Source organism: Mesocricetus auratus, unplaced genomic scaffold, assembly GCF_017639785.1.
Source record: "Mesocricetus auratus isolate SY011 unplaced genomic scaffold, BCM_Maur_2.0 Super-Scaffold_100008, whole genome shotgun sequence".
Taxonomy (NCBI): Eukaryota; Metazoa; Chordata; class Mammalia; order Rodentia; family Cricetidae; genus Mesocricetus; species Mesocricetus auratus.
Window position 1 is genome coordinate 54,752,079 of NW_024429192.1, and position 26,477 is coordinate 54,778,555.

Sequence of the window (26,477 nt, forward strand, 5' to 3'; positions counted from 1 at the left end):
ACAGGAAAGAAAAAAATTAGAACCCATTAAAAAATCCCCTTCATAAATTTTGCTTTGACATTTTGAATTCTGAGTTTTTAGACAGTGCCTCTTTCCTTCGTTAAGACAAGGAAATTTTCTTATGTAGTATCTGCTTTTTTCTTTCCTTTCTTTATCTTATTCCTGTACACCTATTGATTTCACAGTGTCTTGGGCTTTTTAGTTTCATTTGAACATCGTGCCCGAACCCAAGACATTGAATTGTTTTTAACGACTCAAGATTTAGACCCAAATCAAAGAATCTACAAAGCAATGAAAGGGTTAATGTATCTTCCTCAAGTCTAAGAAAAGAGGAAGAACTCTTAAGAAAAAGTCAACCGGGTACACGGTCATTGCTGAGGAAGGCAGAGGAGCGAGCAGGCGCAGAAGAGCGCCTCCTTGGAGGCAGCACTGACGTGAACAGCCCGACTCGCGGTGGGCTTTTTCCAGAATTCTCAGAGGCACTCAAGATGGATCCCAGATGGTGAGCGACTGCTTCTCTTTGCAGTGTGGCTTATGGATTAGGACCCCAGCGGGAGACTGAGACTGGCGACCACGCTCTCATTTCTGTCCTTCCTGCCAGCTGCCCTAGAACGTTCTCAGGAGCAAATATATCGATTTAATGGCCCAAAGCCAGAGCCCCGAGAAGGGAGAGGGCTGTTAATGTGAGACTAGTAATTGACTTTTCTCTTTTTCCTACAGTGGCTCTTTTTCTTAAGTCTGGAATGGGTTTTTAAATGTCAACCTAACTGTGAGAAATTAGAGGAGACAGATTTATTTTTTTTATTTATTTTGGTACATTAGAGTTAGTTTGATCAAATAGAGACCAAGCAAGAGAAGTGAGGCCAAAGAAAATGCAGAGAAGGACACAGCTAGTTCTGTGAATGCGTGGGTTCCAAATCTATGAACTCAGGGGGCCAACTGTGAGCGTCTTTCCATTTAAGATAGACATGTAGCTAGCCTTCAGTTGTGCTTATACCGGGCAGGCACAGGGCTCCTGCTGCCATTCATTTACATTGTATAGACATTGTATGTAATCTAGGGATAATTTAAAGTATTCAGGGGTATGCAAATTACTACCCTTCTTTTTATTGGGGACTTGAACATCCGATATTTTGGTATTTATGAAAATTCTCAGGGGTGACTCTATAGAAGAAAAAAGAAAAGCAAAAAATACCTAAGACACGAATAGGTGACGGGAGTAATTCAGTTACCCAGTGTCTGTGGGGTGCCTGGTACGCTGTGCACGTCACTGGAATCATTTTATTAATGTTACATTTCACAGTGGTGTCCAGACAGACAGATCATTATAATCATTAATAGCTGAGCTGAGGAAAGGTAGATAGCTCACTCAAGGCTCCAGAGCTCCTGAGGTTGGAAGTAGGACCCTTCTTGCCTAATTTGCTGTGGCGGGTTCCCAGGACACGGACTTCCTGGAGGGAGCCATGCCCACCCTTCTCTCTCTTGGGCAGCTGGAGGCTTCATCATTTGTTACCCCTTGTTATTTGCTACTGTGTTTTGAGATTCTGTCATGGACCCAGCCTTTACTGGTTTGACAAGGGCCTCTACTGCTTTTGTTTCAGAAGACTAGAGGCTAATTTCCAAGTAGAAATTACTTTCCTCTCTAGAATAATTTTTTAGATTTCAAATATATGTGAAAAAATTTCAGACTTTAGAGTTTTCATGGAGCTGTAGAATGGCCCTACTGAATTGTGCTGATGCTGCCTGGGGATGTCTGCAGGATCATAGGCCCTTGTCTATGTGGTTCTTGTTTAAGTTGTTCTTTGTTTCAATGTCCCAAGCCAGTTAGGAGAAATAGTGTTGAATCTTAGCAGAAATAAAAGTGATGTAAATCATAAAAATACATTATCATTTTTCTCTGTCAAGGTGGCAAATGTTAAATTTCAAAAACAATAATTCCCCCATGCTACTAAGGAGAGGGACATATCTCAGTATTGTCCCTGATGGCTATGTACTCCTGGGTAATAACCCACAGAAACACACTAGCTATTCTTTAAGTTATATGCTATCTAACAAAATGGATCATCTTTAAGGATGTAATAACAGATGTTAGTAAAGGTTTGATGACATCAATACTGTTCATGCCATTGTTTATAATGAGGAAATTTTTTAAAAAATGACTGGTTGTTTATGAAACACCCATAATGGAATATCATGAAATATTTTTTTAATTCTATTAAAGAGCAGTCTTTAATGTGCTTAGCTTATGCAGGAAAGTAGAATGCATGGTGCTATCTAACCCTTCTGCAAAAGATCCTTACATATGCACAATATTTGTGAGAAGCATGAGTGGTTTTGCTTTTTACTATATGCTTTTGACCCTGAAGCATGTCTGTAGAAAGAAAATTAAAAGTCAACTTTAAAAAAAGAAACAATAACTACGCTGACTTTCCTATGTCTATATTTGTGATCTCTCAAAATTTGTGGAGTCCACTGCTAGGGCTCCAGCCTTTTGTTTTGAATTATGGTTTTATTTTTGGTTTTGGTGGTTGCTGTGTATTTGAATACCAGATCCCACATAGACACATCTTCTGGCTGTAGGCCTTGGACAGATTGCTTAACCATTCTGATCTTCAGTTTCTTGCCTGACAGTGACATCATATGTGGGTGTGAGGATTAAATGTGATGGTCTATGAAGCACTTAGAATTTTGCTTTAGTAAGAACTAGTAGTTACTATTATTAGTAGTTTTTAATTGATGCTGTTATGGTTAAGAAATAGAGGGGAAATAGCTTATCAAAGATTAAATAACCATATAATGACATTCTTAGGACTAGAACTCAGGAAGCTTGATGCCCTAAGTCCTGCCCTCTCTCCCCAGAAGTGTTCAGTGTCCTTGGAGTTTGGTAGGACAATCACCAGCTAAATTTCTAGAGGACTGACCTGAAGCAAGTTGTGCCCAAGGACAGTGGCAGCCTCCGTTTAGTGACTGGCTCCAGTGGGAAGCATGGGAAAGAAAGCTGAGGGCTAAGTCAGGTGCAGGGAGAGAGTGAGCAAAGGACTAATTGAAGACAGGAAATGGCCCAGAAACTAGTTATGGCGGCCTCAGAGAGGAAAGGACAAATGAGCACTTGGATCCGCAGGATTTGCTTGTTTCTTGTTTGTTTTGCTTTTGTTTTTGTTTTGTCATTTTTTTGTTTTCGTTTTGTTTTTTGAGACAAGATCTCTTGACATAGGCCTGGCTGTCCTGGAACTGACTATGGAGACCAGGCTGGCCTCAGACTCACAGAGATTCGACCTGCCTCTGCCTTCTGAGTGCTGGGATTAAAGGCGTGTGCCACCATGTCCAGCTTTGTTTCTTATTTTAATATTTTGTTTACTTGTTTTGCTTTTATGTGTGTGGAGGCTGGAGAAGGGAGAAGATACAAGTGTGTGGCAGCATCCTTCATAATGGAGTACATAGGAATGGAGTGAGTTTGAGGCAAATGGAGAAAGGGGACATATGGTGTTCATTCGCTCACAGGGAATTTGAGCAGCTAAATGGAGATTCCTCCATAGATAGTACACATACCAGTGCCCAGCCCAAGAAAGTTTTGGATCAGATTGGACACTGAGAGCCCTCAGCATAAGCACAGCTGGTACTCAAAATTCTCACATGGCTGAGTTCTCATGGAGCAGGCTCCTGGATTAAGAAGTCCAGGATGGAATCTGGAAAACCTTGACGGGGGAAAAGGATGAGGAAGAACTGTCTAAAAATGAACACAAAAGAGGGACCAGAGAGTTGAAGTAAACCAGGACAAAAGTGGCATCATGAAAAGCAAAATCTAAGAAGAGAAAGGGTGTGTCCATGGGGGGGGAACAAAGCATGCTGGCTAACCCTGCACTGAGACATATGTACTCGAGCTATAGTAGGAAAGGCGATTCCAATGGCGATGCCAAGGCTCCTTCTCCCACCCCTCACCACATATTGAAATCTAATGTCTCAGAATGTGAGCATAATTGTAGATGTGACCTTTTACAAAGATAAGATAAAACGGTGTCACGAGAGTGTGTCTCAGTCTGAACTTTAAGTGTGACAAGGAAATCTAGGTAAAGAAACCTACATAGAGGAAGGAAAAAAAGTCAACCAGTCAAGAAGAATAGCCAGGAGTAGAGTCCTCCCTGACAGTCCTCAGAAGGAGCTAACACAGTTGATACTTTAATCTGTTACATTTGGCTTCTAGAAGAAGAAAGAGAGAGGGGGAGAGAGAAACAGGAGGGGGGGGAGAAAGACAAATGAGAGAAAGAGAGAGAGAAAGGGGGAGAAAGAGAAACAGGAAACAAAGAGAGGAAGGAAGGAAGGAAAGAAGGGAGGGAGGAGGAAAAAGAAAGAAAGAAAGACAGAAAGAAAGAAACAAACAAAGTTGTTTCTTCATTTGGTCTTTGTTATCACAGACCTAGCAAGGGAGTTCACAAGGTGAGAGGGCAGAGTGCAGCCCAAGAACCTGAGCAAGTCCACCTGAGAGATGGGAGAAAAACTACAAAGGGATTAGGTCATCTAGGAGGACAAAATCATTTCCCAAAGGAGGAGGTAGTCTCGGTGTCAAGTTCTACGGAAAGGTGAAGTAGGATGACCTAAATCATCCAGAGACTCTCGGTGGCCTTTTCAACACTCTCGGTTGAATAGAGGGAATTGACTTCAGGGAGCCTAGAGCAGGCAGGCAGCCCAGAGGGATGCCTTGTAAAGGAAATTTTTATACAAAAATAATACCTGACCCCTGAGCAAACTGCCTTCTGCATAGAGTTGACTCAGGGTTGGGAGCTGGAGAATTGGCTCAGCAGTTAAGAGCACATGCTTGCAGAGGACCCTCGACAGTATCCACGCCAGGCAGCTCACAACCACCTGTAACTCCAGTTCCAAGGGGATCTAATACCTCTGGCTTCTGAGCACCCATGTGCACACAGCCACACACAGATGAACTTGATTTAAGATACATCTTCAGGCCGTGCAGTGCTGGTGCACGCCTTTATTCCCAGCACTCAGGAGGCAGAGGCCAGTGGATCTATGTGAGTTCTGGGCCAGCCTGGTCTACAGAGCTAGTGCCAGTACAGGCTCCAAAACTACACAGAGAAACCGTATCTTGAAAAAAATAAAAATAAGAAAATGAATAAATAAATGGATCTTTATGGAAATGACATAAAGTTGTCAGCTGGACCTGGAGTACTCTCTTCCCACCTTTACAAGTGAAGCAAAAAACGATATTTCCTTTTCAACCAAAATCTGATTTGGAAAGGATTTCAGAAACAAAAGGCTACTACTTCACATGGTGGATTTTGTACCAACACAGATTCCAGTCTGCATTGTGGAGTTTAAAGAAAGCTGCTTGTCTGAGGTTTCTTGGAGAAAGATTTGGTGGTCAGACAAGCCTTCCTGGAGCCTCAGCAAGCATTCATAGTTGATATCAATAAACAGACAAGAAAGCCACAACAGAACGGGAAGACAGATGTACAAAAGTGTTTGCTTGGAAAGCTTTGAATCAAAAAGAATCCATGGCCAGGTGTGGTGGTCCATACCTTAACCCCAGCACTTGAAGGCAGAGGCAGGAGGATCTCTTTTGAGTTGCTGGACACTATGCTCTACATTGGTGAGTTTTAGGCCAAACAAGTCCACACAGTGAGTGAGACTATTTCAAAGAAAGTCCAAAATTTTGGATTAATAGGTGGCTCCAAGGTTAAGACTACTTGCTGCTCTTCCAGGAAAACTGAGTTCAGTTCCCAGCCCCCACATCAGGGAGCTCTTAACACCTGTAACTACAGCTCCAGGGAATATAACAGCCTTTTCTGGCTTCCTTAAAAATACTTGCACACACACCTGGTGACAGGCAGATATACATATGTGCACATAAGTAAAATAAAATAAATCTTTTAGAAGGAAAGCATCTGTACTACAGGGAACCATTGTATAAGCAACCTGATTATTATAGATCCACATAATTCAGATTCAAATTAATCAAATTTAATGAGAATAAAGATCCAATAAAAATAAAAATGAGTGAACATTTAGTTACATGAACTAGTTATCAAATGACAGACGGAAATAGGTAAAACTGGGGAAACCTGAAACACTCAACTAACCAGAAGGTAAATCTAGTTTGTCACCCCCCCCATCTTACAGTGATTTTTGACCAATTAAACAAATATTTACCAAGAATATGAGAGTTTGAAAGCACAAGAGGACTAAATGGGTATTTTATAACGTAATTGGGAATAAAAACAACAATTATAAAATAACTAAAGAAATTCAGTAGTGGGCAAGTTCTCTCTCTCTCTCTCTCTCTCTCTCTCTCTCTCGTGTGTGTGTGTGTGTGTGTGTGTGTGTGTGTGTGTGTGTGTGTGTGTGTGTGTGGAACCTAGGCTTAGATCCTCCTACTTCTACCTCTCAAGGGCTGGAATTCCAGGCCTGTGTCACTATGCCTGGCTCTACTCACTCATTTTTTCAAAAAGAAATAAAGAGACAAAAAGTTCATCTTACCAAAAATTAAAGAAATAGCAGGCAAACACTATGAACACATTTTCATTTGTCAGACAGAACAGTAAAACAAGAAAACTAATTAGAAATAGTCAAAACATGTAAAAGAAGATTCCTCCATAGAAGAGTATAAATGACAAGTTACCACATGATAGGATGATCAGTATTACTAACTGTTGTTGAAATGAAAGTTGGAATCACAGCTAACCATTACCACATCCATATCAGTATGTTCAAAAGTTAAAATAAAAACAAAACCAATCAATGGCCCCACCAGTGCTGGTGACATGCAGAGAAACAGGATTGTTCTGTTTGGGGGACTGCTAAAATGATACAGGCCCTCTGGAAATATCTTTGGTGGTTTCTTACAAACATGAACACACTCTTACCGTATAACTGTGCAATTGCAATAATTGCCATTTATCCAAGAGAAATGAAAACCTGTATTCACACAAAACTGGTACATAAATATTCACATCAGCTTTATTTATAATAGTCAAATACCAAAAAAAGAAAGGAAAAAGGAAGGGAGGGAGGGAGAAAGGAAGGGAACAAGAAAGGAAGGAAGGAAGGGAGGGAGGGAGGAAGGGAGGGAGGGAGGGAGGGAGGAAGGAAGGAAGGAAGGAAGGAAGGAACTCTCCGTGTGAGTAGTAGGCTTTGATATATGTACATCATGGAATTATACTAAGCAATAAGAAGGGGTGAACTTTTTTTACACACAAAAACTCCAATGAATCTCTAAGGAATTACCCTAAGTGAAATGCCAGTCCCCAAAAGTTACAAGCTTTTTGTTCCACTTACCTTCCACTGTAACAGAAACAGAGACCAGATTGGTAGTTGCCATGGTTATGATGATGTGGAAAATAGAACTGGGGGCTACTGGGATACACAGTTATCAAAGGTCGTCAGCACAGGATACTCAAGGGAATCTTATCATTCTGTATCTATTAAAATATTTTTATTATTATTTTAAGTTGTGTTTGTCTGTGTGTGGGTATGTGAACATGAGTGTCTGTGTCCGAGGAGGCCAGAAAATAGAGTTGGATCCCTTGGAGCTGGAGTTACAGGCAGTTATGAGCCTCCTGAGATGGTTGCTGGGAACCTAACTCAGATCTCCTGCAAGCTCAATATACACTCTAACCACTGAGCTCTCTTCAGCTCCTTGTTCTCCGTCTTGCTAATGGTACTCATTACATGAGCCTACATTACAGATGTGATAGAATGGCATAAACCTTCACACCGAGAAAGATTCATTGTGTAACAGTGATGAAATTGGAATAGGTTTTGTGGATTGTTCATTGTTGAGTTCCTGGATTTAACACATTAAAACAGTTACTCAAGATACTACCATTAGAAGAAATTGGTGGAAGCGTTGGAATTCTGTATTCTTCCTAACTTCCTTTGAATCTATATTTACTGAAAGTAAAGAAGGTTTGTATTTATTTATTTATTTATTTATTTTTCAGTTTAAATTTAGATAAGAAACAAGGTTGCTTCACAAGTCAGTTCCAGGTCCCTCTCCCTTTCCCTCCCCTCCTCCCGTGCCCTCCCCCCAACCCCCCCATTATCCCCTCATTTCCCCAGGGAGGGTGAGGCCCTCCATGGGGGGTGTCCATAGTCTGTCATTTCATATAGGGCAGGGCCTAGACCCTTCCTCAAGAGTTCAGGGTGAGAGTGCACCTCATATTGTTGGATGGGAGTCCGAAGTCCGTGTGTATACTCGGGATGGGTACTGATCTGCTGCCCAAAGAAGGTTTTAAAAGATAATTTTTAAAAAACTAAATATGTTCGTCTTCATGTATTGTTCATTTGTTGAATATGTTCATGAATTGTTCATTTGTTGAATATGTTCATGAATTGTTCATTTATTGAATATGTTCATGCATTGTTCATTTATTGAATATGTTCATGCATTGTTCATGTGTTGAATACGTTAATCTTTATGTACTGAACACATGATAATTCAACTCCTTCCCCAAGTGTTCCCAAGTTATTGAACTATCAATGTGTAGAGTTTGCAAGAATCTGAATGCAAGTGAGTGCACATTAGCAGTACTCTCCTATGCTGTTGGTTGTGGACAATTAATGGGCACCTCCCCCATTTCAATGTGTACCCATGTCAGCATGTATCCAAAGTCTCCAATGCTCACACCAGAGTGTGCCTACTCTGGGTCCTGCTTGCTTCTCTTGTTCATAGTGGCTTTTTAAAAAATGCATTATGACTGTGGTAATTTGAATAAGAATGGCTGCCAAAGGCCATTCCTGGTGATGCTTAGTCACCAGTAAGTGGAACTGTTTGAAATAATTATAAGGATTGGGAGAAGGATTGGTTAGAAAAGGTGGGAGGGTGGGATTTGAAGTAGCTCTCAGCTACTCTTCTAGTACTATGCCTGACTGCCACCATGCTCTCTGCCATGAAGGTAATAAATTAAGCTTCTGAAACTGTAAGCAAGCCCCCAATTAAAATATTTCTTTTATAAGAGTTTCCTTGACCATGGGTCTGTTCACAGCAATAGAACAGTGACTATGGCCCAGCCATTTGGTTCCAGGCACTTTGGTGCACACTGAAACGATGAGCAATATGGCTCTTTCCTCAAGAGGCTCTCTAATGGTAAATAGATCAAGCCTGATGCTCTTTTTAGAATAGTAAGCTATGCAGGTTTCCACAGGAGTGCGAAGGTGGCTGTTTTGCATTTGTCTGTGGGCAGTGCCATGTCTGAGATAAATATCAGGTTAAACTCAACCTGTTTTGGTGTAGAACAGCTACATTCCATTTTCTACTAAAATTCTGGTGACATCACCTTGGAAAAGCACCCAACTCTTTGAACTTTGGGGTCCTCATCTGCAAAATGAGGCTCACAGTACTTGTCAATGTCATAACGGCTGTTAAGAATTTATGTCTTTTGGAAAGGTCTTAAGAAATATAGTCTTTAAGTCTGTTTTGTCCTGCGTTTTAAATTTAAGCCATTAATTTAAGGGTTTTCTTTAACTCTAGTCTTCTTACTTAAAAATTATTTTATCTTTACATGTATGAGTGCTTGTCCTGTGTGTGTCTGTGCACAGTATGTCTGGGCAACAGGGATCCAAGGGAGAATGAGGCAAGTGTGGCTGGCATAGTTTAGAAAGATATTGCAATGGTGCCAGGCTGTGATGAGTCATGAAGCTCAAAGTAACATTTTAATAACAAAAGATGACACGAGACTATGTGATGCATGGTTGGAAGCAGCAAGCAAGTATGTCACAATTCAGTGTCTACTTCTACATTGTGCAGTTATGAAAAAAGAGGGTTCTTTGATAGCAATTGCCAAATCCACAGTGAGCTTACATCATCCTGCTAAACTCAGTGCAATGAATTCTAAGCCATCTTGTGATCAAACTGGAGAGCTGGCTCATCAGTTAAGAGCACTGGTTGCTCTTCCAGAGGGCCTGGATCCAATTCCCAGCACCCACAAGCAGCTTACAATCATCTATGACTGCAGTTCTAGGAGATCAGACACCCTCCTCTGGCCTCAGGCACCAGTAACACGTAGTACACAGACATCCATGCAGAAAACACACCCACACATATAAAATACAGTAAAACTTTAAATGTAAAGTACTCCCATGGGGAAATTGAGCTTCTAAACAGGACTGGCTATCAGAGACCCTGAGAGGCTGGAAGTGAGTGTGTGGGTCTGTGGTTTCTGTCTAGCCCGTGAGGTGTGAATGGTGGAATCTACATTATACCTGTGAGTCTGCCCCTCTCCAAACTAGTCTCCGCACTGTTGTCCTGTGTGTAAGGCCAAGGAAGGACAGCCTGGCCTTGCTTTTTGGGAATCAGAAAGGTAAACTTTGTAAACATTTGATGAAATGCCCGGACTTTTACATAATGGCATGCTCAGTGTTTAGAAGGACTTGGTGACCTCTGATACCGATTTTACCACTTTACCTCTGTTAGGGCAACAGGGATCCAAGGGAGAATGAGGCAAGTGTGAGTGGCATGGTTTAGAAAGATATTACAATGGTGCCAGGCTGTGATGAGTCAGAGCCATAAAGAAGGAGGCTAGGGCTATTTATTTACTAATTTACTCAGTAATGTTGGGGAAACGAGAATGAATCAGACAGGAATCATGTGTAGAAGCTATGCCACTCTAGGGAGGGCAAATCACCATAGCTAACATCTCTTACTCTCTGGCAGGAATAATGTTACATGATACTATATTTTATAAGATTAAATGTGCTATCTTATTTAATCTTCATAACTGCAGATGGTATCATTGTCAATTCTTCACAGGTGAAAATTTAGTCTTGAACATCACAAAGCTAGTAATAGAGTCAGTCTGATTCTAGACCTTGGCTCCGAACAACTATCTACCTCTTTGTTGGGGAAGATTGTGTTTGTGTGTGTGTGTGTGTGTGTGTGTGTGTGTGTGTGTGTGTGTGTGCCTGTGTGTCTGTCTGTCTGTGTCTGTGTCTATGTCTATGTCTTTATGTCTGTGTGTGCTGGGGAGGTTACTTCTAACAGTACAAAAGATTATGGTTATGTGTAGAGATTTGAACTCTGTGCTCAGGAAATGGCTTTATGGATAAAATTCCTGCTGTGTAGAATAAGGAACTGGACGTGATTCCCAGTGACTACGCAAAGCCAGTCATGGTGCGTACCTGTAATCCTTGTGCTGGGGAAGCAAAGACAGGTGGATTCTACGGTTCCATGGCCACAAGTCTAGTGGGGGCAGTGACTTCCAGGTTCAGTAAGAGACCCTTTCTCAAAAGTTAATGTGGAGAACAATTGAGGAAAACACCAAGGAAGACATCTCAGGCTTCCACAAGCACACACATACATGTACACACAAACATGACTGCTCATGTACATGCAGATAACCCCCACTGTGGAGTAGGTGGTGTCAAACATGCTCTGGTGACCACATGATAAAGGCAGGAGCCAGGAGAGAGCTAGTAGTCTTAGACAGAAACAAAACTAGAGAAAAGATTGGAAAGTAAAGACCATAGCCTTAGAGTGGTTCCCAGACAATGATCAAAATAGCAAAATAAAACAAAAGCCTTCATCAAAATTAATGGTCAATATTTTTTGTGATTTGGAGAACCCACATAAGGCAGAATTCTGTTTTCTCCTGATGAATGCTGGAGGCAGCAGGCCACGTTTCCCAAGGAGAATGCGGCCAAGCAGCAGAGGCTGCCCACTTCAGTGGAGGCCAGAGCTCCCACTCCCACATGGCTGCTTCCACTCAAGTGTGTGACCTTCTAAGACTTTCCATACCCACATACAAGAGCCTTCATGTAGAGGGCAAGAGTAACCACTAACCAGGGCAGAGCAAGCAGGAAGCCTGTCAAAGCACACACACACACACACACACACACACACACACACACACACACACACACACACACACGTCAGGATCTGTCCTCCCACCTCCCCCAGTCAGGTTCTTCTCAGCTGAGATCTCTGCCCTGGAAGAAGGCAAGTGACTTGGGGGTGGACAGGAACTAGATTGAGAAATTAGTGGAGGAAATGAGAATTTGAAAGATGTGGAGTTCAGAGAACAGAGAGCAGAAAAGTGAACATGGGCGTCCCTGGCTGATCCCTGGTTCTGTTTCCTGGGTTCTCTGACTTATGTTCATGACTGTCAGGGAAAATGAAGGTCAGAAAAGAGGAGTGGAAGGGGGATCCAAATCCAGCCTCTTAAGTGCCTGTAAATGTATTTTTACATGAGCTTACACTCTGTTCCATTTATTTGTTTATTTATTTATTTGGGTCTTTTTGGAGGGTCTTATTCTGTTCTGGGGGGTGGGGCTCAGGAAAATATTTCCTTGGATTCAAAGAACTTTGTACGGTTGTTAACTTCTCAGAGCCACAGTTTCTTGGTCTGTTAGAAAGTTGAATGGTTCCAAACTTTGGGGGGATAAGGAGAAAGTGATTAAAAGGAGGAGTGTCGTGTGGGGAGGAATGAGCTGGAGCATGGTGTTTCAGGGATGCCCAGGGTCCATGCTGAGAACTCTCTATGGTTGTCGTCCCAAAGACATCTAATGGGTTAGATCTTTTCCATCAATGGAAAAGAAGGAGAAAACTGTGATTCAGCCGCCAGCTCAAGGTTGCTCAAATAGTAAAGAGAATAAAGGGACTCACTCAAAGTGTCAAGCCATTCGGCATTCATGTAATATTTAAAAAAGTGTGCTGACATCTACCTGTCACGCTGTCACCACTCATTTAGCATGATCTGCTAGAAGTTAAAAATAGATTCAGTTCCATACCCTACTGAGCACTTGAAGTCTACAGGCTGTGTCACACTGGCAAGGGGCCTAGCATCCTTGAACCTCAGTTTCCTCACATGCCAGACATTTTGCATTCATTGTGAAGGTTCAATAAAGGGCATAGGCATGGAGCAACAGCAGAATGCCGACCTCATTGGTGGGCAGACCCTGGTTTTAATAAGTAGACACACTGAGCCACACCCCAGACGTGCTGCTAAGTACCAAGTACCATGAAGGCAGAGGGGAGGGAAATGTGGTCCCCACTCTTGTGGCTTCCAGTCTAAGGAAATTGAACACAGTGAGAAACTCTTGTAATGGATGAATAAACAGTGTTATCTGAGGACGTGGAAGACACAGGCATCCTGAGAAGGGTGGGTGAGGTTGACAGAAAGGCTTTAGTAGTAAAATATCCTTCACTATGAGGAGAAGGCAAGGAAGGGGTTCCAAGCATGAGGAACAGCTTATACAACACTAACAGAGGCAAAAAGTCTTCACAGAGCCTGGGCGTCAGAAAAGAGTAAATGCAGAATATAATCAGCAGGTACTTGTACAGGATGATTAATGAAAACAGAAAAGTAAAACTGGATTTAGACAGTGAACAGCACTGAATGGCTTTCTCAGAAGTGTGACCTCGCTTGTGAGGAAGAAGGAACAGCTCATTTAAAGCGAGGAAGTTTCATAGCCAGGAGGCTGATGTCATAGCCCAGCAAGAGGTAACGAGGGATCCAAAATTGGCCTCTAATGGATCAGAAGAGCATGGTAAGGAAGAGAGGAGAGGGAAAGGGCAACTCGAACAACGTGCATGAGAGCCAGTGTATGAAAATGACCCACACACTTCTTCCTGACCACAGCCATCCCAAGGGACCAAAACAAAAACAAGAGGACACCTCTTTTAAAAATAACCTTGTTTGTATGCAAATAGGCCAGGCACAGTGAAAGTACGACTTAGATGCAGGGTTTGTCTCTAGTCCATGACACACAGCGGTCATATTGGTTTATAAATTGTCCTTCAGCCTCTCAGCTCTTCACATTCCAACCACACCATTCAGTGCAAGACTCACTTGGGGTTGTTTTCAGTCTAAAGAAAGCTCAGAGGAGGTGCTTTTCACAACTGTCAGATAGGATGTGCAGTTTTACTGAGAAAACTTCTTCCAAGTAGTATCATCTGTCAGAATATTGTAAATATTCTAGATACAGGAGTGTGAGAGGAGTAGAAAAGAGCTACAAAGACAGACAGGCAGACAGACAGACAGATAGATGATAGGTAGGTAGATAGATAGATAGATAGATAGATAGATAGATAGATAGATAGATAGATAGACAGACAGATAAGAAGACACCTTGGTAGTCCTACACCACTGGCTTGAAATCTAAACCCAAGTGTGTGGGTGTGTGAGTATGTATCTCAAGCGTTCACCAACGTCTTGTGCATTGCTTCTGGTTACAAAGATATCACACAGAAGTGAGATTTTGGACATGCAGAGGTCTTTCTCCCAGCCCTTTAGTGAAATGGAAGCTTAAAATAAATCAACTTGTTTTTTTAAACAAGCTTAGTCATATAGGTTATGTTCTATGTACCCAATCTATTTTATTTTACTTTGCCGTGCATGTCTTACTTAGATTTTTGCACAAATATTTTGCATGAGGTACTTTCATAAGCCTTGGCTTCCTCAAATTTGAAATATGCTAGCATTTGTTAAAATGTGTTACTTTGGTTATGTATGCTCTGACATCCTCTGCAAAGACAGAAAAAACAAGGACCACTTTGACATTTAAAACCTTACCTCATTCTGAGTTTTCTAAAAGAGAGTCCAAGGGTAATGGCAATTTCTCAGAATGTATAAACCAACAGAGCACTTGGCATTCAGAGCCAGAGTTTCTGAGTTCCCATTTAATGCTCTCAACTAACACTAAGGTTGAAAGGAACGTGGGTGTGAGACCAGGTATTTATTTTGAGTTCTAGAAATGGCCTCACAGATGTTGGTAGTGCATTGGCGCTGACTTTTAAACCGGCTCAATATGTTTCATTTGTCACAGAAAGGCTGTATGCTGTTTGTTAACTACCAGGCCATCTTAACTCAGGAAGTCCTAGGATGGAAAGACAGCAGATGCTACTGAACAGCAGAGTTAGGACATAGAATTGTTTAAATGGAGGACATGTTGGCCCCGCAGAGTCTCTCTGCTTTGCTATGCATGGCCCCTAGGTATTATAGATGTGCTGCGAAGGGAAGTCAGTAGCCCCAGGAGAAGCAGGATCTTGAATGAGGGGAAACTTTGACCTGACAGCTTACTTAGGATCCACTCTATGCTCTCCATATAGTATTTGGTCTCCAGGGTGGTGGGCCTGACTGAAGCTGGGCATGTTGACAATCGCCTGGTGGTCAGCACCTGACCCTGCTGGTTGGGTACAGGTCTCCTGAATTCAACTGCAGGTCCCTTCTCCAGCTCCCCTTTAGCCCAAGGCCAGAAATATCCAATGGTGCAATGACATCTATCATTTCAAGTATCGTTGGGAGATGGAAAATATTGCTGAAATACAAAGGAGTGAAGAGAAACCATACTTATGTGCATCTCAGTGTGTCTAGAGTCTGCAGTTAACCCCAGTTCCTACACAATACTGGCACTCAGTCAGCTCCTTCCACAGGATGTCTGGGTGTCCAGTAGGCAGACAAGATTGGAAGGATCCTCTGAATGTCTTCTTACAACATCCTGGTCTCCAGTGTCCTTGGGGTGATGCCCTCATTTCTCCCTACTGTGGTCCTTCTCCATCTCAGCCTTGCTTCCTTGACCCATGGTCTATCTAGTTTCCATATACTTCTCAGAAAACACCTGATTCCATTCTGCTGAGTCCTCACCAGTTTATAGGCCTCTCTCAGACCCTGGGTGTTGGGATCATGGACTCTTCATCTGCTGTAGCTGTCATCACTAGCCTGAGGTCTGCCCAGGCTGACCTTCATATTGTCTGTTGCCTATTGCCTAAACTACATTTCTGCAGATACACCAACCTCTAGATCAGCTGCACCCTATCTAAAATGTACATACCGTGGAGACTTTCATCCACTCAACAATGTTTTCATATAATCCCCTTTTAATATGAGTGGATGATGCTGCAGCTCACATAAATATAGGTTGCTGTTAACGTTAAGACTTTTTTTTAAAGTATCATGTGGTGCTGAGAAGAAACAGAGTCTTTACACTCACTTGAGAGCACCCTGCAAATATCCCACATCTCTCTCCTTTCCAACTTCTCCCTTGGGGATGTCCGGGTCAAGTGTGTCCCTGGGTACCAGGTTTTATGTTCAGAAACTAGTAGACTACACCTTAAGAGATACTAGGCCTTGGCATTTTGCTAGCATGCATGAATGATGGGTGTAAATTTGCATCATGAGAAAGTGAATGAAGAACACCCCAGGGCAGCTAGGGAAACAGAAAAGTCTGGGAGGAAAGTAGCCTGTGTTGGAGCTTATGAGAAAGGAGATACCTTCCTGCCTCGCTGACTCACTTGTATGACAAAAATACCAAGGATGAAAAATATTGGAAAAGAAAAAAAGGGAAGCCGCGATGCTTTAAACTATATAAAATATGCTCATGGTGTAGACCAAGACTGCACCCCCTCCCATCCCCAATGAGAAAAGAAACCCACTATGTTTCTAAGAATGTTCCTCCAGAAAAAAAAATGAAACCGAAAACCTTTATTTTTCGTAAAGTAATCTGGCCTATGGAAAACAGTGGATTTTTTTTCTTTCACCTACTTAATGAATTGACATAAAAATTCTGTTTCTGCACCAGAAGTATGAATAAATTATTACAAAGAGAAGCTATAAATACAAGATTGGAGATTTTTCTCAGCACTGCTGTACGCATGGCATTTTGGTGACCAGTGTGGAACATGGGGAAGTGAGCCTTTAGACTGTGAAATTAATGCTAATTCACTTTCCCACCAGTGTAGGAGCCCTCTAAAATGTCATGTCATTAATTTAGTTGCTTTGCCAGGAATCAGTGTTTGTGGTTAGTATGTGTATGTCTTTAAGAGCTTTTATTTTAAGAACAGTTTAGAGTCATTTTTTTAATTGAGCAGATAGTACAGAGAATTCCCATCCTCTCTGTATCTACTGGGTACCCAACTTCCCCTATTTTTGCCATCTTCAGTGGGGATAATACATTTTTAAGGATCAACACACAGATGCTAACACATCTAAGTTAAGACTAAGTTTCTTTCTTTGGTACTGCCACGACCACCACTTCGTTATCACACAGGACAGGGTGTGCTGTCTGTTTATCACCCTACCTTTGCCCTACTTTGATGGTTGCTCTGACAACAACCACTGATCTCATGCTACTGTCTCCATGGGTTATCTTTTTCAGGATGTCATGTTATTGGAATTATATAGTATGTAGTCTGTTCAGACTGGTTTCCTTACTGAAGTTGAAACTATTTAAGTTTTCTTCCTGTATTTCATATCCTGGTGGCTCATTTACTTTCATCATTAAAGTGCATTCTGTTACATGGATATAGAAATTGTCTGTTCACCTATTGAAGGGCATCTTTTTTTCATGTCGATCACTTGAACATCTTCTTTGAAGTAATCTAAGTATTTTTTAATTTTAAGATTTATTTTAATTTTGGGGCCTGGAGAGACAGCTCAGAGGTTAGGAGCACTGACTGCTCTGCCAGGGGTCCTGAGTTCAATTCCCAGAAACCACATGGTGGCTCTCTTCTGGCCTGAAGGCATACATGCAGACAGAATACTGTATGCATAATAAATAAATCTTTAGAAAAAGATTTATTTCCATTTTAATTACATGTGTATGTGAGTGCCTGCATATGAGTTCAGGTACCACCAAAAACATTGGATGCTCCTGAAGCTGGAGTTATGGATAGTTATGAATTGCCTGACACCAGGCTGGGAATTAAACTTGGGTCCTCCTGTTTCCAGTTTTCACATAGTTATAAACAATGATGGCATAAGCTTTTGTGTGTAGGTATTTGTGTGGGTGTTTTCAGTGTGGTTGCTAGCTCACACAACAGAAGCATGTGAAGCTTTTAAGAACTTGCTAAACAGTCTTCCCAGCCATTCATATCATTTGTGTTCCAGCTGGGAAAGAGTGAGCATTCCTGTTTATTCACACAATCACCAGCATTTGGTATTCTCTGGTTTTTACATTGTCACCATCTTATCTTGCATTTCTATAATGTCGTGGTGCTGGCATTCTTTGCATATATAATTTACCACCTGTATACCTTCTTTGGTCAGATACAATGTCAAATCTTTTCCCATTTTTACATTGGGTTGTTTGTTTCCTTGTCTTTCTATTTTAAGCATTCTTAGTATATTTTGGACCAGAGCCTCTTCATCTGGGTGTTTGCGAATGTTTTCCTCCAAGTCCGTGGCTTGTATTTCCCCTCTTAATAGTGAATGCTTATGCTTTAAGGAGGAAGACTTCTACATGTCCAGTTACAGTAGCAGTAAAAGGAAAATCCACTGTGCATGTTTTGTGTCTTGTCACAAGGGATAGGTGGGAAGTGTTGACTCATTGGAGTTTCATTAAAAGGGCAGAGTTGGGTCCTAGAGATTGTGACAGCTACTTTACTTTATTAGAGCTTTAGTAGCATGGATGAGAGTTAGAGAACAACCCAGCTCTGAGCTGCACTGATTTTCAGTTAAGAAGAGTTCAAGGGGGGCTGGAGAGATGTCTCAGCGTTAAGAGCACAGGCTGCTCTTCCAGAGGACCCAGTATCCAGTATCTACATGGTGGCCCACAATCATCTTTAACTCTAGTCCCAGGGTATTGACCCTACACAGTTTTCTGGCTTCTATGGGAACTGAACACACAGTGCACAAACATACATTGAGGCAAAACACTCACAGACATAAAATAAAAATTAATAAATCTTTTTACTTTTGAGGAAAAAAAGGACTTTCAGGAATTCTGTCCACAGACATATTTAATTGTCCTTACATGGGTGATAGTTTTTACAGAATTTGAACTCTGTTCAGAAATATGAATACACATAAAATAGTCACTTTCCTTATTAGTGTGTGTGTGTGTGTGTGCGCGCGCACGCACGCATGCACGCATGCATGTACATGTGTACATGTCTCTGTGTGTGTGTTACTGGGATTGAATCCATGGTTTTGCACATTCTGTGTGTGTGTGTGTGCGCGTGCATGCGTGCGTGCCGTGCGTGTGTGTGTGTGTGTGTGTGTGTGTGTGTGTGTGTGTGTGTTACTGGGATTAAACCCAGCCCAGGATTTTATACATTCTGGACAGGTACTATGTCACTACACTACACCCTCAACTTTATTTTCACTTTTTGTTTTGAGGCAGCATCACTAAGTTTCCCATGCTGGTCTTGAACTCACTCTGTAGCTCAGACAGGTCTTGAAGTCAGTATCCTCCTACCTCCAAAGTATGGAAGCCAAGTTCCTTAGTTTCTTTTAATTCAGTGTAATCCTACCTCTGAACTAGTGTTTTGCCCCTTAGACAGCAGATTCCACTCTACTGGTCACCCTGGGGGTTCCTTTTTCTTTTTTCCAGTCCAGGCAGAATCCAAGTTTACTTGGTGTCTGATGAAGGGCCTTGCTTGTTAGTTTGTGCTGGTTGCTATAGTGATGTGAGTACCTGCACTAGCAGAACCCACAATGGTCTGATGAGTCTTACCCTCTCATACAGTGTGGGAAAGGATATCTGCTGAGACTGCAACCCTGAGCTGAGCCTATTGCCTCTGAGCTGTGAGGCATCCACCCCTCAGGAATTCATCACCACGGGAGCATGAAAGGAAGGGTACTTGGGTGCCCACTACCCCTACAGCCCACACTCCTCTCTCTTGTGTTCTCTTTCCCTTGCAGTTTAAAGGGAGGAAAGATAGTAGAGATGCAGGGCCACCTATCCCATGGGTCTTCATTGCAGTTGTTTCCTCACCCCAATGCACATCTCTGTATCAAGGATGCTCAGAAAACCAACAATAATAAACACCACAATAAATAACTATTTATGGGAACTGCTTGTTCTGTATTCAAACCATTTATACCACCATCAAGAATCCTTTTAGACTATCTTCCATCACAGGCCATGGGGCAGTGGGAGCAGCATTTAGTCAACTTTTGGCTAAAATGGAAAAATGGACCTGTCGGGGTCCATAAAAATGGACCAAGAGTACTGGGCATCACCAGTAAGCCAAGGCAAAGTAGAGATACATAGATTAATAGAAACTTGTTAATAATTAAGAGAGAGACAGCTAAATAAGAAGCCTTAGCCATTGGCCAAACAGTTTATAATTAATATACGCCTCTATGTGTTTATTTGGGACTAAGAGGTTGTAGGACCAGGTGGGACAGAATATTCTGTCTATACCTACCTAAGTATTTGTTTGGAAGTTCTAAATGTTTTCAGGTTTCTGGCTCTGCCATACAGACTAGGTCTCAAGTAGGTATTCCCCCAGAGACCATCTCTTGGGCAATGATTGGGTGAGGACCTCTGGAAGGCTTGCTCACCACACCTGCCTAATGCCATCTATGGCTGCTCTCCCTCCACTGCTTTTCCTTGTAGCCCTGGCTTGAGCTGAGGACATCTGGGAGTGAGGAAGTAGAGTATTGGCAGAAAGCAGCTTTCCAAGGCTCCAGTAACTTCTTCCTCTACAAAGGCGAGGAACTGATCATTCAGGTCAGGCCCCTGACAGGGTTCTGCATGGTGAGCCACCAACTCTGTGCCACCCCATTCACTCTTGCCTCTGATGACAGGGATGGGAGTCAGAGAAGACTTTTGATTGGCTGAAAGCTGGCCCTGAACACTGGCATATAGACAAGAAGGGTGAGAGCAGAGATTTGAGCCAATGTGTTAAAAGAAAATCATATGAAGCCAGCCCTCTGTCACTGTGTTCAAATAAACATGAGCTTTGACTGATCAGTGGTCATGCTGTTTCTACACAGCTGAGCTCACTCTGCTAGGAAGCATGTTGCTCTCTCTGCTGCTCTCTCTGGGAGAGGGTGATGTGAGAAAAGATGCTGTTGATTGGGGTCCTAAAGACCACATAACCCATAGAGAGTGGCTAAGCCAGAGCTCTGGTCATTGACTGAGAGAGGAGCTACTGGGGGATTTTGTATCTGTTTTCAGCTAATCTAAAATAAACCAATAGTAATGTTCTAGGAAGTAAGAAAGGACTGGCCTCTAAAGCTACTGTCAGAGCCAGGGCTGAGGAGCAATAGACTTGAGATTGTTATCAAAATGACATTTTCATCTAGCTCTCTTAACAGGTACTATGTTTGCTAGTATGACAAGTGAGAAAGCAAAGGCTAGACACATTTATATAAATGGGACATAGAAAGATCCTGACTTGAGAGACTGAAGCTGTCTCTAAAGTCCTTCATAGCCTTGCAACTCTAAATCTTATGGTGACAGGATTCTGTGATGTGTCCCTCACGCAGCCGCCCGCCTCATCACTCAAGCATGTCCCTTTATTCCCTGTAACATACCCATGGGAAGAAGCTGATCCCAGCAGGGACTGAGCATGTAGCTAAGAGATGTGGGAGAGGGAAACAGTGAGACAGCCTCTCAAAGAGAACGAACGCCCACTCCATGCCAGCGTCTGTGCCAGGTGCCACATGTGTGCCATCTACTCTAACCCTCAAGGAAAGCACACTTGACTCGATACTACCTCTGTGAGAAAGGCAAGGCCTGGAGACGTTAAAACTCTAGTGAGAACACATATTAGCAGCACAGCCAAGATAGGAACCTGGGTCTCTGGAGTCCCCCAACGCAGTGGAGTGTATGTATTACTTTTATTCATTTTTTATTTCTAGCAAATGATACTGCTTTTGAACAAACATTTTAATGATAACAAAAAGATTTAAAAGAAATGTTTTTTAAAAGAAGTTAAAAAGAAAAACACACATAATGGTAAGTGGTGTGAACAGCTGCAATGCTGGAAGTCTGGTATTCAAAATATTCTGATGGAGCTGGAGGTGTAACTTGGTGGACCGAGTGTTTGCTTCGAATGTACAAGGCCCTGGATTTTATCCCCAGGAAAAGAAATTCTGATAGCAGCCTACCCTGTATCTTGATGTATATATCTAAAGATGTATTGTGAGTGTGTGTGTGTGTGTGTGTGTGTGTGTGTGTGTGTGTGTGTGCGTGCGTGCGCGCGCGCACCCATGGAGATGTCAGATCCCTTGGAGTTGGGGTTGCAGGCATTTGTGAGATGCCTGATATGAGTGATGGGCTCCAAACTCCAGTCCCCCAATAAAGCAGTAAGTGCCCTCGACCACTGAGTCAGCTCTCCAGGCCACATCTTGTATTTTAGTTGGTGAGTTCATGGAAAAGAATACTTAAAAACTAAGTGAAATATTAAAGAATTCCCACATGGGCCTCTTCAAATCAAAGAAAATTATGATTGTAAAATCCACAGGGCACCTCCCAACCCCATAGAGCCCACCCAACAAAGGATATTCCTGCGATAAACACATAGAGTCACTGGAGAGGAGTGCCAATGGGTGAGTCAGGACACAGGTCCCAGCAGGAGCCCATGGTTTGAGCAGCCCTGGACTGAAGGTAACTGAGTTTCAGACCTGTCTGGGGAGAACCACATGAGCTAACTCTATTAACAGAAAGGAGATCTTCGTGGAAAGGTCAAAGTCAGAATTGGGAAAGACTCAGAAGGAAATGAGAAAGTGATAACGAACACCAATTAACTTTGTGGTATGCTCTATGCCAGGTGAATTACCTGCAAGTTTTACCACGATAATCATGTTTGTTTTTCATGACCATACAGCAAGGAAATCTATTATGGGTTGACAGAAGTCTGACTCCAGCATATCCAATGACTTATCCAGAGTCCAGTCATCAAGCCAGGATTTGATGAAGGACCACCAACCCCAAAACCGCACTCTTTCCCTCAGTAAACAACAAACAGCCTTGGAGGTTTCTGCAGTCCTTCAGGGACCATGCTAACCTCTAAGAAAGCTGGTACACGTTCTATGGCGCTGCCTCTCTTCCTGAGTTCACCTCTGAGACTCCCAGCTGACTAGAGGGAGCGCTAATGCATACCAGAAAAAAAGATCCAAGTATGGGGAGGGGTTATATACCCAGATGTGTAAAATGTATCAAAGACTTAGATTCAGAAAGCTCAGTGAGCATTCACACACCTCGCACACTTCTGCTTGCGACTTCTCTCCCTCCCTCGGAAAATCCCCCTCCCCTGCCCAGGCATAGTGGATAGAAGTAATAGAACATTCTAGAGTCAGACTGTTAGGATTATATTAGACTAATCTAGCAATGAGGTGTGTGGAAACTTCTAGAAGGATCTATGGAGCTGTTCTTCATGAAATATTCCTCTGCTTTCTGGTTGGGAGTGAAACCACACAGAGCAGTAATTGTCAGCCACAGGCTTCACAGATTTTGCTCCTGGGACTCTCGGCGAATTGGGGAGGTGTCTGTAGTGTTTGTGGAAGGGGCTGTCTTTGGGGTTTTCCTCAGGGCTTTACACTTGCTGGCTGTCCCGGGGCCCACTTGTAGTCATTCTCATTAGTGGAAATGCCCACCTGACAGCAGAAGTTATCTGGAACCAAGCACGGACACAGCCCCTGTCTGTGGTTCTGTGGTGACATTCTCTCTAGTCAGTTCCCCTTTCTGTACCTGAGCTCTTCCTCGGTCCTCAGATTATTTCTCTCTGTACACGGAGGCCTGGAGGCCTGGGGAGCTGACAAGGCTCCTTTTACTCTTTTCTGGTTGAAGGAAAAATTACTTTTTTTTGCTTCAACTTTTTTTTCAAGTTCCTGTAATCCTCGGGGATGCTACTGTGCTTGCGTGTGTGGTCCCTGAGCACCGCGGTGAAGAGGCACTAGTGACATGAATGTCCTCAAGACATGTACAGCCTGGTGAGCATGGGGGACAGAAGTGATTTCTGGGGCAGAGTGCAGAGGTGGGCAGTCAGCAGGAGAGGGCACGGTGAGAGAGGGTGAGGGCATATGCTTGAACCTTTTTCCTGTCGCGCTTGAGTTTCTGACTGTCCACATCAGATGTGGGGCATTTCAGAAATGAGTCTCCTCCATCCAGATATCTGCTGTAGTGAGCCAAGGCATAGCACAGGCAGGAAATAGAAGGTGCCACTTACCAACAGTTGGCAGCTGCTCTTGGTTTTGATGTACTGGTGTTCTCGACAGTTCTGCTACTGAAAAAGTTTTCGGTGGGCACCGGTACTGCTGGATCTCCTATACGGGGCAATGAGGAGGGCAGGAATTCCCACAGTCTCTCTGCAGTTGCTGCTGATTGCCTGTTTGGCTTTTCTTTGACAGGCCCAGAAATCCTGCCTGTTCCTTCTTCTTTCCCACCTAACTCCTCATCTCAATATTACAGACCATTAGCTCATTTGGGGAAAAAAAATCACTGTTAGGTGGAAAAGAGGTCCAAGCAATGGTTTGCTGTGTTCCTCATGCTGTGTACACATTTGCATTTGCAAATTGGCTTAAAATATTGCTTCCATTAATAGCAATGTAAGCTTCTGGAGAGACAGGTGAAAAACAACTTTTGGCCAAGGGAACTTCCCACTCCTCAAACTTTAATAATCAAGGAGTTGGCCTGTTCATCTTAGATCAAACTCTCATCTCAGGACTAAAATGAGTACCTGTGTGTGCCTGGGAGGTGGTTATGCATAAAGTCTGCTGTTTGTGGCTGTACACACTATGAATGTGATTTGTAGAAGCTTAAATGAAATCTGTTTTGAATATCAGTTCATTTATGCACTTAGCATATATTTGCTGACTTCGTATGTCCTAGATATGGGATGTATCAAAGGCATATAGGGAAGTTAAATTCCCGAAGCTTCTAACAGAAAGGTAGTATTAATCACAGGGACACAACCATTAGGTAACAAGGAAATGGTTGTGTGTGGCTTCTAACTGAAACCATGTCTGGTGCTTTTGGTTATTTTATCATCCCTGGGTAGAGAGGAGGACTTGATTTTATGACTTTGACATGGATGGGGAGAAGGAAAATCACAAAAGGTAAACTGCTGAAACACACCAGCTTCTTCAGTAGAAAAACCGAAAGTGCAGAGGCCATGTTTCAAAATGAAGTGGTAGTTGGGGGCCGGGAGTCTCTGAACCAGGGGATTGCAGCTGAGGACTCACAGAAGGACCATGGAAAAGTATCTGACATGGGCCAGCAGGAGAGGGAGACTCATGGGAAATCTTCCAGCATGTGGGCAAGTGTTGGTCATCCATCTTTCAGAGCCAGGCAGACAGGAGTATTAGAGGAAGACAGAGGAAGAAGACCACAGCTCGTGAACACAGCCTTTTATTAGACACTTGCCCTCCCCTCTACACTCTGTGGGAAGTTGTTTCTGGATGCTGTTTGGGTACTCTTAGAAGCAGCCTGGGAAATAGATGCCATTTTGAACAGGAGCTGAGCAGGGGCAAAGTGTGCTTCGGGTATATTGTGTCTCCCTGTCAAGGTCTTGAGACCTGAACCATGCCAAGTGTCCTTTCCATTCTTTGTCTGTCACACCATGCAATTCCCTGCTGAGTTCCATGTCCCATTTAGACAAATCTACTTAAACTTTATTCCTGATAGCTAAAAGCAGATTTTTTATTTTACTCTTTTACATGGCACTTGCATTTTATGGGGACTTTCAAAACTGCCTTGCCCTAAGGGATGAGTAATAGGGAATCCCAAGGACTGGAACGCACTGGAGAACATTGCAGTGCACACATGCGGAGATGGGGTTGTCCCATGGATGGTGCCCTGACAACACTGGTGTTTCTATTTGACCGTGGTTTTTGTTCTGAAGCAAAAAGAAAGGAACTCCCCTGTGTACCAGGATGGGCAATTGCCTGCGGGTGAGACTTGTGGGTCTCATTTATGGCAGGAAGCACTCTTGTGACTGGGCAGAGACCTAGGAAGGTAACTGTGACATGAGTTCACCTTTGGGAACTTTTTTGTAAAAAGGGAAAACTGGCTTTGAAAATCCATTAATACTTTGAAAAGGGGATAATCCCTGACTCAGAGAGGCCTGATTAGATGCAGCTAAGAGAATTAGGCATCTGTTTTACACCAAAACTTACTGTTAGGGGACAGGAAAAGCTAAATGAACTTGACATACTCCTCCTGTGCAAGGGAGAGGAAGTAACCTACATTCTAGTAGTTCAGTTATATACAGAGTGAGCCAAAGCATCCTTTTGTTATATGTGAATCCAATAACGTTCTTAATGTGTGGACGTACTCTGCTCCTGATTGGGTGAAGAATTGAGCAGCTAAAGAAAGGAAAACAAGAGTGAGGTGACACAATTCTCTGCAAATGAGAGGATCAAAGGGGATTTGTGCTAAGGCGACATGAGACACCCAGTCAGACAGATGAGGCAGCCTGAGCTAGAAGGAGACATGGCTGAGGAGGGAGCTGGGGGGAAGTAGAACTCAGACTGCGTGACACATATCCATAGCCAACTGTCTCTGTCTCAGGGACCCCCTAGACACCAGGAAGCGTTCGGGTTCTCAGTAAGCATCCTGCATCCTGTGTACTCAGCCCCTCCCTATCATGCCCACAGCTCATATACTGTTACACTCTTCATTCATGTCCATGAACCTTTTCATCCTGGCCTTCTTAGTCACTCTGATAGCACCCTGTTTACCAGGGGTCCCTGATAACCTATTTTCTGTAAGCTTTCATGCATTGTTTTGTTTTGTTTTTATTGTCCTTCCTTCCTCCCTCCCTTCCTTTTTTTCTTTTCTGAGTTATTAATCCCAAACTT

At 42.8% G+C, this 26,477-nt stretch overlaps 1 protein-coding gene across 4 annotated transcripts in view; it reads left to right on the forward strand.

The window, feature by feature from the left end:
- The first annotated feature begins 388 nt into the window (after positions 1-388).
- Cd86 (CD86 molecule) overlaps positions 389-26,477 on the forward strand; it is a 62,421-nt gene continuing 36,332 nt past the window's right edge. Inside the window, 1 exon segment of one of the 4 annotated variants that reach the window (NM_001310555.1) lies at positions 389-502. In NM_001310555.1, the coding sequence (NP_001297484.1) occupies positions 489-502 (14 nt within the window). In that variant the 5' untranslated portion in view covers positions 389-488. 4 annotated transcript variants of the gene reach the window in all.